The sequence below is a fragment of the Urocampus carinirostris genome, chromosome 11 (assembly GCF_059441175.1).
Source record: "Urocampus carinirostris isolate Australia breed hairy pipefish chromosome 11, RoL_Ucar_1.0, whole genome shotgun sequence".
NCBI classification, from domain to species: Eukaryota; Metazoa; Chordata; class Actinopteri; order Syngnathiformes; family Syngnathidae; genus Urocampus; species Urocampus carinirostris.
This window is the reverse complement of record NC_142359.1, coordinates 21,870,232-21,884,853: the sequence shown is the minus strand read 5'-3', so window position 1 is coordinate 21,884,853 and position 14,622 is coordinate 21,870,232. Positions and strand designations below refer to the sequence as shown.

The window sequence follows — 14,622 nt, the reverse complement described above, 5'->3', positions numbered from 1 at the left end:
TTAGCCTAGGCCTACTAAAGCTAAGAGTATGTCTGTTACTGCCATTTAGCAGCCAGGGCGAGCATATCATTTGGATATATTTTAAAAATTACAACTTTTGACAGAAATGACTTAGAAACTTGCTTCATTTTTTGACATACTCAAAAATTTTTGGCGGGCCGGATTAAATCATCCGTATATTTGACATGGGTGCATAGGTTTTGTGAAAGGCAGTTCTCGGTTTTCCTTAGTCGAGCGCTTGAGGAAAATCGCAGACCAAATGCCAAAGCATGTTTGCTAATTGACGCCATTGGTGCCGCTTCAATGTCCTCCAAAGAGTGCCCCCTCACACCGGATCCCAAAAGAAAAATGCAGATTACCTGCGGTGTTGCATGCAGTTTGTACCAAGTGTGCCACAGGGCTTAAGGACTTTTCATTCCTAACCTAGAAAAACAAAATTTCCAAAATATATTGTCCAGTTTACGCAATTACAAAGTATTCAATATTTTTTTTTTGTGCCATCAGCTCCTCAGCATGCTCATCAACTCTGCCTACAAGCCCGGACGTGTCCTCAAAGAGCTCCAGGAGCTGGAGGATCCCAGCTGGGACTGCCAGGAGGAAAGCTTGAAGGCCAAGTGAGGAAATTGCGAGCTAGCTCACACATCTCCGCCCTCCGATTCTCCATGCTAAATGTTAGGTTCCCCCAGGTACAAAGGGAAAACGTATCGCTCAAGCATCAAAATCATACGTATGGCGGAGCTCATCCCAGACTTCTGTCGCAAAGTGTGCATCAAGCTGCAGTGCTGTCCCTACCTTGTCGGCCCCACGCTCGTCCCCGAAAAGTGCCCGGAGAAATGCTTTGTTCAGACTAAAACCAAATACAGTAAGTTATTGCTGGGAATATTTTTTTTCAATTTTAGAGTAAAACTTAATTGTTTAGGTTTTTTGACTAATTTTAAAAAATACATTTATCAGGCATTATTTGAGGGCAATATTGGGATTTTTGTTATAGATCTGATCTTAGTCAAGTCAAGTCATGTCTATTTGTATAGCCCTAAAGCACAAAGCACAAAAAGTCTCAAAGGGCTGCACAGACCACATACTATTACAGACTTTTATTACACTGTCCCACTGATCTAAAACCTACATGAGGTCAAGGAAAAACTCAAAATCTCAGCATGAGGAAAATGAAGAAACCTTGAGGTAATACCCCCTTCATGCATGTTCTCCCCGTGCTTGCATGGGTTTCCTCCGGGAACTCCAGTTTCCTCCCACAGTCCAAAAACATGCATGTCAGGTTAATTGGCCGGTCCAAATTGTCCGTAGGTCTGAATGAGCGAGTGAGTCGTCTGTCTTTGTATGTCCTGTGACTGGAAACCAGTTCAGGGTGTCCCCTGCCCACTGCCCGAAGATATCTGGGATGGGCTCCAGCACCCCTGCGACCCCACTGAAGATAAGCGGTGCAGATAATGGATGGATGGAAGTTTAGTGGTATAAAAATGTAAATAATTCTGTTATAACCATTTCAGAACAAACATCAAGACAGTCAACCCAAAAAAGCAGCAATGTAACAAAAAGACAAAAATACAAAGTTAACATGAAAAATATACCTTCCATTGCACAATATTTTGAAAATGAAACTTACATACAAATAGTGTAAACAATACAATAAAAAAATACCCCTTCTACAATTGTTTCGGAACGAAAGTCAAGAGAATCAAACCAAACAAAAACTGAATGAAACAAAATACAAATTATGTTTAACAACTCAAATAGAGTCCAAATTGTCCCTAGGTGTGAATGAGCGAGCGAGTTGTCTGTCCCTGTGTGCCCTGCGATTGGCTGGCAACCAGTTCAGGGTGTCCCCTGCCCACTGCCCGATGATTGCTGGGATGGGCTCCAGCACCCCCGCGATCCTACTGAGGATAAGCGGTGCAGCTAATGTGATGTGATGTGAACTCAAATAGATTTCATTGTGTAATATTTTGAAAATAAAGCTAGCAGTGCAAATACAGTGAAAACACAATTGGAACCAATTTGAAAGTTATAATGTATGCATAATCTTATAACCCATTAACAACATTATTATAATGATAAGTTAAAATGTGAAGACCATTTCGACCCCAAGACAATAGTATCAATCAGATCCAAGTATCCGCTTAGTATCTATGACATGGATACTATCTTGAAAGAAACATTTCCTGGGTGCAACTGGGACGCATCATCAGCGTTGTATCGTGGGTTTATTTAGTGTTTTGAACACACTCGCCCAGGTGACCCAGGTTGATCACGCCTGAACCCGGGTTTCAGTAGCAGCCCACTGATCTGTCCTTTTAAACCATAGCCACCTAGTAGTTTTTTTTCTGCAGCTTCTCTAGCAGATTTAATGGCTTTCTTCTTGACTGCCTCTGTCACATCCAACCGTCCTAGGACTTTGCAGTAGGATCGACCGGCAAAACCTCTGCAGCCGACCTCTATTTTCCAGCCGCTGCCCCTGCACTCTTCAACCAGCTCCTGGTGCTTTGCGCGTTTCCTTACATTGGCTTTCACAACACGCTCTTCCCACGGGACTGTAAGTTCCACCATGATCAGGTTTTTTGAAGCCTCAGAGGTGATGATCATGCCTGGTCGGAGCGATGTTGTGCCTGGGGAACCTTAGTTGTTTTCCAAGGTAGACGTGAAACTGCCAATCAGAGGCAGTGTGGAAGAGTCCTGTAGTTGTCTGTGCGCAGTGTGGAAGAGTCCTGTAGTTGTCTGTGCACATCCCCTGGTTTTCTCTCCTGCCTTGATGAAAGGGACTGCCCTGCTCAGGGTTTGATGGTTTTTGCCCGTGTTGATTGCTCGGGCAATGCTCTCAGCAACTGCTTTCAGAACCTGTTCATGGCGCTAGCGATAGCGACCATCAGCCAGGGACTTTAGGCAGCTGCTGAGATGTTCCAAGGAGCCTCTTCCAGAGCAAAAGTGACAAGAGGATGTCTCGCGCTTTCCCCACACATGAAGGTTCGCTGGGCTTGGTAGGACATCGTAAACTGCCTTCACGAGGAAGCGCACATGGTGGAAGTCGAGCACGTCATTTTGCACTAAACATCGTAAACTGCCTTCACAAGGAAGCGCACATGGTGGAAGTCGACCAGGTCATTTTGCACTAAAATGTGTTCTCCCAACTTGTTCATGCTCCCTGCTTCCGGAGTCCAACTGCCTTGCTTACCCGCTCTTCCTCCACACTTGCTCAGACCTCTTCCTGGAGAAGATGTTGTCTCTCCTTTTCTTGGGCCTGGCTTACTTTGGTCTTTGGGAAGATATGTAAGAATAAATGCAATTATAAATATATTAATACATTTCATTTATGTCATATTTTTAGGTATTATATGAATTATTTATGTATTCATTTATTTATATGGCATATTTGTAGATATTTATTTATACTGTACATTTCTTAATACATATGGTAGGAATGGTCAACCATAACTTAATAATCCTCTAAATCCATATCACCAGTAAGTATTTTGCATCACATTTATCAAAGCTTTTCTAGCTTTTCAGCCCACCCCCATGTTTTGAGGACACATTGTATGATATTAACCAGCTGTTGTGTTACTTCGAATTTGTTAAAAAAAGATAACTCTTTCCCAACTTTTTGTGAACGTTAAATTGTTGTTTTATTACGTCAAACTAAAATACTAATACTAAGATATTAATTCTATGCGAGTTTTTGTGTATCAATGTTTTTTTCAGATTTTTTTTGCGCTCTATTTCATTGTTGAACTTTTATTGTCTCCCACCATTTTGGACTTTGCAGCTCATTACTACAGGAAAAAGAGAAAGTTGCCTAAACTGCCGTTAGGCGAAGACACTGAAGAAGCAGGGGAAACGCTCAAACCAAAGCGCAAGAAGCGGAAAAGCATCTTTGTGCAAAAGAAGCGGCGCTCCTCAGCAGTGGACTATACTCCAGGCTCAGCTCAGGTTTGACTGCCGCTACTTAGTGAAAAGTAGACGGATCACTTCCCATAAATGCTGGACTACTTTTTCGCTACTTTTTAAACACTACGGCGTTAAATATGAAGCGGGTTTTTTTTGTGGCGGCACCGAGGAAAACGGCAGGCTGCTCTTTTCCACAAAGAATACGCGCTAAATACAAAACACCGCGGTGACGTCTGGAAACATTCTTTGAAATAGATTAGTCCATATTTGGCCAACATTCGTTCTTATTAATCTCTTGTTGCGGGTTGCGTTCCAAAAAACTTTCACAATAGTCAAAACCAATGTTCCCTCTAATTGTCCACGGGTCTGAGCGTTCACACAAAGTCGGTGAGCACCGCTTGAAACAACAGTGAGCAACCATAATCCCAAGTGTGGCAAGATAATTAATTATCAAACATGTCCAAAACTTGACATTTTGCTGAGTTTCCGGTAATGCAAAACTAATTTTCTCTTTTGAATGAATTGACTCATGTACTATTGCAAAGGTTGTACGGCCTACAAACGTCGTTTGTTCTTACAATTCTTTCACAAGATATACATTTTTTCTTTTTTCCTGATATATTTTGTCGGGTAATATTAACATTTTTGGGGGCTTATTTAGTCGGGTGCAACATGAAGAACTCTACTTAAATCACATTTTTTAGTGGAAGTACAATGTTGGTAACAAGATTCACTTGATATAATTGGAAATTATTTGAATGCAACACAAACCGTTTCTTCTTTTTTCTGTGTTTTTTTCTACTTTTTTTTTAATTCCTTTAAAAAAAGTCTCATTGTGTTTATTTTTTCCGAGCTGTTACTTTTTTCTTTTTGTTCTCTATTTACTTTTTTCCTACGTTTCTTTCTTTTCTTTTTTTCTAGCTTTTTTCTAAATTTTTCCCTCTTTTTTTCTCTTCCTTTTGTTTCTTTTTTTCTCAGCTTTTCACTACTTTTTCATTTTGGTATTTTTTCTTTTTTGTTCTATTCCCCCCTTCTTTTAAGTCTTTTTGTGCAGTTTTACATAATATTTGGTCATGTTGGGATTAAAGAAGCAAAAACAACCTGAAGAGCCGTTCAGGACCCGAAAGAGCCGGTTTCTCTTAGTGAGCCGGGCCGAAGAAGCCGGTTCTCGACAAACTCTACTGACTTTATTTTTCAACTTCGTTCGACATTGAATTCAAAATAGCGCATTTAGAAAACAGCGTCAGAGGAACCCGTGTATTTTTACCTTCATGCACTGTAACTGGCTTAAGTCGCTTCTTAATTAGTAATTTTGAACCCTCATTTTTGTGCACTGGCTAGATTTTCTTGTGCGCTGAGAATGTGCGAGCAGTGCGCAATTGCGCACGCGCGCAGCTTAGAGGGAACACTGGTCAAAACCCATATTGTAGAAACTTGTGTTTATTTATTAGATATGAGTAACATTTTATACAAATACTGCACAAAATAATTATAGATCTACAAATGACGCTGAACACAGAATTTCAGAGTAAATAATGGTTTTTATTGTCATTTTACAATAGTACAACAAAATTGGAGGGCTTCTCTTTTCAGTGTAATAAAGCCATGTAGAGAGCAGCTGGGTAGCTGCATGCTAGCATCGGGGATTCTCATGTTGAGCCAGGTATCTGTGATTATTAAAATACAAGAGTCATTATGTAGTGATTTCCCACAAGTTGTAGTTCCAGGTCATTTGATACAGGCTTGGCAGGGGTACGCTCTTACATAGCTTAGCAGTAGACCAGATCTGCAGCCCCGCTATTGGTTTCCCTCCCAATGTCGTCTCAGTCTCTTCACAGACCCCAAAACAATCTACGGACCACCTCCTGGTGATCAGCCCTTCTTTGCGCTTTTCTGACTTTCCTCTGAGTCAGATTTAATAGATGAATTTCCTATTAAATGTAACAAGCCTCAAAAATCCTAGCTCTCTCCGTGCTTGAAAACATTTTTATTTTTGCCCGCCTTGCCCTTTGACTGACGGCATACACCAGCCAATCACAGTCGCGCACAAAGACAGTCACGGACACCCAACACACACATACGCAGTCCTCCTCAAACTGGCCCCGCTGACAGCATTTTCTGTGTGTTTTCTGCTACAAAACACTATCCACAATTAAAATCCGCAAAGCATCGAAACCGTGAAAAGTAAACCGCAATACAGCGAGAGATTACCGTACCAGGAACAAAACTGGAGGTCTGACAGCACCTATTCAATATTTACAACATACTTAAAATGTTTCAACGTTTTCACTCACAAATCAAGTCCTCAATTTATACATCCGAAGTAAACAGCAGTGGACGTTAGCTATCAAAAGCGCAACACTTCTTTTTTTGTATCATCGCCGTCAATGTCGGGTCGCTGAATTTTCCTTTAATCCTAAAGGAACGATGACAAGTAAATGCAGTTTGGCCGGTTACGGCGTAAATCACCAATTACAACACAAAAAGACTATTTCCACATCTGTATTGCTATCTGGATCTAATTTCAGCATGGTTGTCCGAGCGCTGTCATCTGGAAATACAGGGCTCACATTTTACGCGACACTGCCCTTATTCGCGCGGTAGTAATATATGTTCATCTTTGTAATCTTCAATGGTCACTTGATCCAAACACACGTGACGTAAACAACAAGGAGCAGAACTAAAAAACGACAGAGCCCATTCTGCAGCCAATGGTGTCAACGACAAAATTCCCCACACGCTTGGCGCTTTGTCGTACAATGTAAGAAATAGACGTGAATTAGTTCATTTTCATGGCTGTGGTGTGGCTGGTACAGAGACAAAATTGAGTTTCGTTTTTACTTTGAGCAGGCGGCTTTTAATCGGGAAGGCTCTGTAGTCCGGTGTTACGGTTCTCCATTTTCTGTCGTGCGTCAGGAAAGTGAAGACGATGAAGAGGAAAAGGTTTTGCGATCGGGCAGCGAGCGCACCAGCTCAGACCCCCGAGACGAAATGACCAATTCGACCTCGGAGATGATCCGGAGCCGTGCACATCGTGCTACAGCCTTGCGCAAGGCGGAGTCGGTGGCAAATAATAATACCACTGCCGCCTGACAGGAGGGGCCAGAGGGCCGACGGAAGTCTTCACGTCAGCAGCTCAGCAGGCCCCAAGCAGCCAAAGAAGACGACGCACTGGTGAGACAATGCTGCAATTTTTTTTCTTTTCCATGTAAGTCTATAGAGCCAGCAGTTGGAACCTCTACATTTCAAGTACTGTGGTACCTCAGTTTTCGGACTTAATCCGCTTCAGGTTAAAAATCGAGGTATGAATTGGTCGAGGTCTGAATTGATTTTCCCATAAGAAATAATGGTCAACTCATTAACCTATTCTGACCCATATGAAAATTCAACTTTTCCTCCAATAAAACGTGTATCTAAGCAGCAAATTAGTCTTCAACATGTAGATGTGTGTATACATGGACTCAAATGTTAAAAATAACAGTAATACCTTAAAGCGGGGGCAGCAACAAGCAGCTCTGGAGCCACATTCGGCTCTTTGGCGCTCCCTAGTGGCTCCCTGGTTCTTTTTTTCAAAAATGTCCGATAATGGAAATAATATGGTTAGGCGGGCAACATTATGTAAACATTCTTAAATTGTTTACAATAAATTATACCCTACAATTTAGACCATAAGGTGCACCGGATTATGAGATGCACCCGGTACATTTTTTTCAAAGGAAATAACATTCTGTTCATACATAAGCCACACCTGACTATAAGTCGCATGTGCCCTCATTGAAACATGAGATATTTAACAAGACGTTACACAGAAAGAGTTTTAATAATATACGGTAGCTAGCCCCCTTAACGTATCCGACGGACCACCGGGTGTCCGCTGGACTTTTGATCAACAAACGCACGTCTGTACGATGTCACCAGTCATTGAAATATGTAATGCCACATATAATTGGAAAGCACTAACTCTTAGGATTCAAAATATGATGACCATTTTAAAATGTACTCTTCACAGAAACATCAACATTAGTCTGAAACAATACGAAGCAGACACCACCTACCATTACGTCCCATGGCCGTCTTCAACTTCTTTGAATGTCTGTGAAAATGGCTCTGTTACAATCCACAGAATCCAACTGTGTAATATATTTATTCCAAAACACATGATAATGCCGACGAATATATAGGAATCCGCCTAAAACATTTGTTATTCGTTGGAAGTTGCTTCTTGTAATCCGTTTGTTTCGCTTCATTATTTACATTTACAGACAGACTCTTAAATTGATTCCCAATGTGGTAGTTAGCCTTCCCTTTTCGATTGACACCTTTTCCATGATTAAGGTCTGTTCATGCTAGTTTTATTCATGCACAAATCGTGAAGTTACATAAAACTTGGGTCATCCTCCACACAGATATTCCAACTGTCTCACTCTTTTACCTTTATCTCGTGGCTAACAATGTGCACTGCACTCTGTGGTTATCAATGAAGACAATTCTAATTTTATAGGCAGTTAAATCAGTTCTGTAGTTGTTAAAGTTAATTTATTTACAAATGGTGGTAGGAATAATACATTTTTGAGTCAAAAATATAATAACTAGAGTGCCCTTATGTAGGTTTTAGATCAAGGGATGATGTAATAAAAGGGTGTAGTTTGCAATAGTCTGTGGTCTTTGCAGCCCTTTGAGACTCTCACGTGCCCCTGGCGGCCCTTGGAAAAAAAAATGCATAAATTAGCCGCATCATTGCATAAGCCGCAGGGTTGAAAGCTAGGGAAAAAATTCACAGTTCATATGTACAGTATATATGGATAATCTCGATCATACCTCTAGTCCAAAGTGAAAACAAATGTTTTGGTCGAGAGTCAAGTTGGTCAACGTCTGAAAGCTGTGGCACCACTGTACAAGGATAATTATGATTGATGAAAGATGTAATCAACACGTGAACTGTAGGAGGAGGAGCCACTTGTTTTGGACAGAAACCCTTTGGAGTGGAGCGTACAAGAAGTGGTCCAGTTTATCAGCTCCACCGACTGTGCATCATTAGCCAACATTTTCCAGGAACAGGTGATCTGGAGTGCACATTAACTATTTTTTAAGAATGCTGGGGAGCTACATGCCATATTCCTTTTTCTACCAGGATATAGATGGCCAGGCCATGTTGCTGTTGACTTTGCCCACTGTGCAGGAGTATATGGACCTTAAGCTCGGGCCTGCCATCAAACTCTGCCATCACATAGAACGCGTGAAAGGGGCTTTTTACCGACAATATGCTAACTGAATAGATATTAACTATTCTCCTTCCAAAGCTGTGAAAAAAATCTTAAAAGGTTCAGGAAATGTATTGAATAGGTTTTTTGTTTTTGTTTTCAGAGATCGTTAATATATAACCCGTGAGGTTATATATTTGGACTATTTATTGTAATGGTCACTTTAAGAGATTCAACAGCTATAGTTTTTCCGGAGCTCTTAATTGATACACAAATTTTTAAAAGTGTGCAATCCTTAGCTGCTATGAAACTCCCAACTTTCTACTGTTGTTCATCTATGCATATGTTGTTTGCTGACATTTTGATAAAAAAATAAATCTCTATTGGTTTGTACCACATTTGTCCGGTCTATTTCCATGACTTAACACAGAACACTACCCGAAAGCAAATGAGCATTCTTTGTTTCTGGCCACCTTATCAGACTATTTTTATAGAACAGTGTTATTCAACCAGTGTGCCGCAGAAAATTGCCCAATTTTACCCTTGGAAAAAAAAAAACATTCCATGGTTTGGTATCTTTGATGTCTTCCAGTGATCAGCTTAGTAATCGTAACCAGCATTCATATAGGTAGCTGGAAGCAAATTACTATAATTATTTATTTCTTATGTAGAGTGCACCTTTACTTAAGAATGTCTCCACATACGAAAGTTCTAGGTTGCAGGTACCTGATTAGGAAAATATTGCCTCTTGTTACGAAGCATGCTCTTCGTGTCACTCTCCCAGTTGAGAGTTCACAGACAAGGAGGGGTTCCGGCAAGACGCAGCCATCATTAAATCAGCCCAAATTGGACATTTTAGCAAAATTCCTGCTCTGCGCATTTTCCACAGATGGGCAAGATCCAGCAAAAGCAGATATCATTGGATCAGTTTTTCAAGAAACATGAGGCAAAAAGTTAAATAACTATTTTTACCATTTCCTTTAGTCTATGTTTTTTTACATTATGTGCCTCTCGTTTCATGTTTATTGTGTGGTCATCTAATTTTAACATGTATTTGTTTCATGTTCTGAAGCTCTTTTATGATTTATTAAAAAATCATAGTGTACTTTTGTTGGGCTTGGAACAGATTAGCGCATTTACATACGAAACGCGTCTCTACTTACAAAGTTGTCAGGTTACGAAGCTACTCCCAGAACGATTTAAATTTGTAAGTAGAGGTACCACTGTACTTTAGTATCGGCTCGTGGGGTAGTACAAAGGAATAGATTTAATAACGTTCATTACTACCTGAGCCACGATGACCACAAAAGATAAGAAAATGTCAGCATTTTAGGCAGCATGAAACTTTTTTAAAAGAAATGTTTTAATAATTTTGTGGATAGTGTGCCTCGAGAGGATTTAATTAAAAAAAAAACTGCCTCACCTTAAAAAACGATTGGAAACACTGACTTAAAGAGGCATAGTGGAAAACGTCGGTATGAAGAACTGTATCTATGGTAAGTATTCCAAAGTTAAATGGTTCAAAATCAATTTCATTGAGCTTTAAAGTGACAGTGACGCTTGGCATTTCGATTAGAAAGTATTGTTTAAAAAATAATTGCATTTGAGTGAGGTAGTTTACCGAACGACCACCCTGAAAATGAAGTGTTTTTTAAGGTAGGCGGCCTTTGTCAGAGAATTACATTAAGTGCTATGCTAATTAGCTTACTCCTGAGCTAAATTATCATGAATGAATGAACGAATGAATGAAAACTTTATTTCGAACATTATAAAATAAAAACAGGACAAAAACAGTGACTCGATTACAAAATAATGTTAACATAACATGTTCGAAAAGGGGTACTATGAAGCAGACGCTGATTTACCCTTCCCCTTCATCTTCCCTATTAATTACATTATATAGATAGCTCCTCTTTTGTGTCTAAATACAACAAAATCTCAAGGATATACACCTTACATAGGTCAGATATCAATAATTATAATAATAGTCACATATTTTATACACTAATCATCTTAGTACCATCCCACAACGTCATAATGCCACTAGTCACCAAACCACTGCTACACCAATGATAATAACAATAGCAATAATATTAATAATAACAGTTATAATATAACAATAACAACAAAGTTAACCATGGTTGTAAACGCAGTATTTTCAATCTCCAGTATCACTCATACTCCATTTTCTTCATCTCTGTATTCCGCCAGAATTTTTTTTTTTTTTGTCTTTCCAAAGTTGACTCCACACACAGACACACACATACTTTTCCTGGCGGTTCTCACCTTTGGGATTTTGAATTTACTACAGCCCCTTAAGTTATAATTTCCCTCTTTCCGAATAAATAATTTTTGGATATTTTCTGGCACTATGTTTTTGTTGACCTTAAATAACAGTTGTGAAGTGAAAATAATAATAATAATAATAATAATAATTTCCTTTGTATTGTCATTCTTTGTAACAATGTACACAGAACGAAATGTCGATACTCCTGACCCGTTGTAGCGAGTCGATGCAGCCGCAGCCAGAGGGCGCCGCCATTATACCAATTAGGTATGTCTCGGTCGAGGCGCGAACCAGCGACCTCCCAGTCTCAAAGCGGGCACACTACCATCTAGGCTAAACTAAATCATCCAATTTTAATAATTTGAACTGCAGGAATAAAATATTAGTATGATACCGATATCCTACTCTGTGTATGGTTCTAATTGCATGTTTTTGGAGGATAAAAAGGGGCTGTAGTGAACTTTTGTAATGATTGCCCCAGACTTCTGCACAATATGTTAAGTATGGCCGAACTAGAGAACAATATAATAAATACAATGCATTGTAGTTTAATAGGAATTTGGCTTTATTAATTATTGAAATGCTTTTAGATACCTTAGTTTATATGTGTCTGATGTGTGTTTTCCAGTTGAATTTATTGTCTATTATGACCCCTAAAAAGGTAATTTCTGATACAGTGTCTATTGCAGCACCATCCATTTTAACATAGTGCTGAATTTGCGTTAGCAGGTTTGCTTATTATTGAAAATCATGGCGCATTTACACGACAAAATGTAAATTATGAGTGAATACGAGTTTTAAATCAGCTTCACATGATAGGTCCATTTTAACCAATTTTATACACGTTTCTGGGTGTTGGGCAGGAAGCAGGTTTTTAATCAAAAATCAATGTTCTGTTTAAGTAACCTTACCTAGCATTTCAACACCTTAAATATAACATATACAATTAGTGAGGTTATTAGTTTAAAAACATCTAAAAATTTGGGTTAAATTTGTGTTTTTCTTTTAAATAACACAGGTGGTATTTTTTCATGGAGTGGGGAGGTGTGAACTTTAGTAGTTTAAGTTATTTCATGAGGAAACAATTAAGGAACAGTGAAATTTTATATTAATCAAATTGTAAATAATTCTTAAATCATAATCATCAAGCCTTAAATGTAAATGATTTGTGTGCTTAAACATTTCTGATACTCCCATCTTATTTATTGACTCATTTGGGACGTTTTGCTGTTGCTAATTGTGATTGCGCTATTTTTCATCCATCTGTCCAGTTTTTGTCGACTCATCTGGGGTCAGGTCGCGGGGGCAGCAGCTTCATCAGGGAAGCCCAGACTTCATTATTCCCTTGCCACTTCATCTAGCTCAGGGGTGTCAAACTCAATTTAACTCAGGGGCCACACGATAGAACAAACATTCTGTCGGGGGCCGGACTAGTAGATTAAAGAGAAAGAAAGAGAGAGATAAAGAAATAAGAGAAAGAGGGAGGGAAAAGGAGAGAGGGCGGGACAATCAGAGAGAGGGAGAGAGCGTGAGAAACAAAATAGATAAAAAGAGAAGTTGTGAGAGAGGGGGAAAGAAAGGGAGCGGAAGAAAGAAATCCAAAGAGAAATAGAAAGACGGAAGGAGAGAAAAGAGAAAAGAAAGCGCGAAGGGTAGGAAGAGAGAAAGAGAAAAGAGAGAAAAGGAAAAAAGGAAGTGAGAGCAAAAGAAGTTAAAAAGACACACAGAGAGAAAAAAACAAAGAGCAACAAAGGAAGACAAAAAGAGATACACAGAGAGAGAGACAGAGACAGAGACAGAGAGTGGGAGAAAAGGGGTGGAAAAGAGGGAGAGAGAGAGGGAGAGAGAGAAAAAGAAATACTAGTAGTGTCTTTGTTTGAGGCACCTTTCTTTGGCAACATCAAGTGGACATATTTCAACCTGCAGCTTGTTTTTCTCTTGCGCTTCTCTGAGTGTTGTCTCGCGGGCCGGATTCAATCCCTTAGCGGGCCTGATCTGGCCCGCGGGCCGCCTGTTTGACACCTGTGATCTAGCTCATCCGACTGAATCCCGAGACGTTCCAAGGCCAGCCTAGGGACTGAGTTTCTCCATTGTGTCCCCTGGGCCGCCTGCCGGTGGGACATGCCCGGAACACCTACTGAGGGAGGCATCCATGAGGCACCCTTATCAGATACCTGAGGTACCTCAACTGGCTCCTCTCAATGTGGAGCTTCCCATCTTATCTCTAAGAGCATAACTCATTTCAGCCGCTTGTATCTGGGACATTTTTCTTTCGGTCATGACCATAGGTGAGCATAGGAACGTAAATCGACCGGTAAATCAAGAGCTTTGTCTTTTGGCTCAGCTCCTTCTTCACCACGACAGACCGGTAAAGGGTACAATTGACAGCAGACGCTGCATCGATCCGTCTCTCGATCTCTCGTTTCATCCTACCCTCACTTGTGACCAAGACCCGGAGATACTTCAACTTCTCCACTTGGGGCATGTGAGGATTGGAACTTAGATTGACCGGTAAATCAAAAACTTTGCCTTTTGGCTTAGCCCCTTCTTCAAAATGGCGGGTCCAATTGACGGCAGACGCATCGATCCGTTTGTTGATCTCTCGTTTCATCCTACCCTCACTTGTGAACAAGACCCAGAGATACTTAAACTTCTCCACTTGGGGAAGGCTCTCGACCCAAACCTGGAAGCAGCATGCCACCCTTTTCCGGCTGAGAACCTTGGTCACAGACTCTGAGGTGCTGATCTTCATTCCCCCTCAAACTCTGCTCCGAACTGCTCGAGTGAGAGCTGAGGATCACGGCTCGAGGGAGCCAACAGCACTACATCATCTGCGAAAAGCAGAAATGCAATGCTAAGGCTTCCAAACCAGCCCCCTTCCCTGCCAAGGCTGCGCCTAGACATTCTGTCCATAAAAGTTATGTACAGGCAGCCCTGTTACCATCCCAACTAGCTGCCTCAGACCCATCTGTCATTTATTACTATCCATTCTTATGTCAACTTTTTTCAACAACCGTACCCTTTACCCCTCACATTGGTTTTAGATCAGGAGATGGTGTAATAATAGTCTGTGGTTTGCAATAATCTTTGGTCTGTGCAGTCCTTTGAGACTCCTTGTGATAAAGAGCTATATAAATAAACATGACTTGACTTTACAGCCATAACATTACCCTGTGGCATTGGTTACATTCTATATACTTAATGATATTTAACACAATAATAATCCATGTGCTG

General features: G+C 40.4%; 1 protein-coding gene across 1 annotated transcript in view; it reads left to right on the top strand.

Annotated features, from left to right (window-relative positions):
- Nucleotides 1–9,499, top strand: part of sfmbt2 (Scm like with four mbt domains 2) — a 29,640-nt gene extending 20,141 nt beyond the window's left edge. The window contains 6 exon segments of the mRNA XM_088347742.1: nucleotides 505–614; nucleotides 687–862; nucleotides 3,779–3,942; nucleotides 6,817–7,074; nucleotides 8,845–8,958; nucleotides 9,032–9,499. Of these exon segments, the coding sequence (XP_088203868.1) occupies nucleotides 505–614; nucleotides 687–862; nucleotides 3,779–3,942; nucleotides 6,817–7,074; nucleotides 8,845–8,958; nucleotides 9,032–9,172 (963 nt within the window). The 3' untranslated portion in view covers nucleotides 9,173–9,499.
- The last annotated feature ends 5,123 nt before the right edge of the window (nucleotides 9,500–14,622 follow it).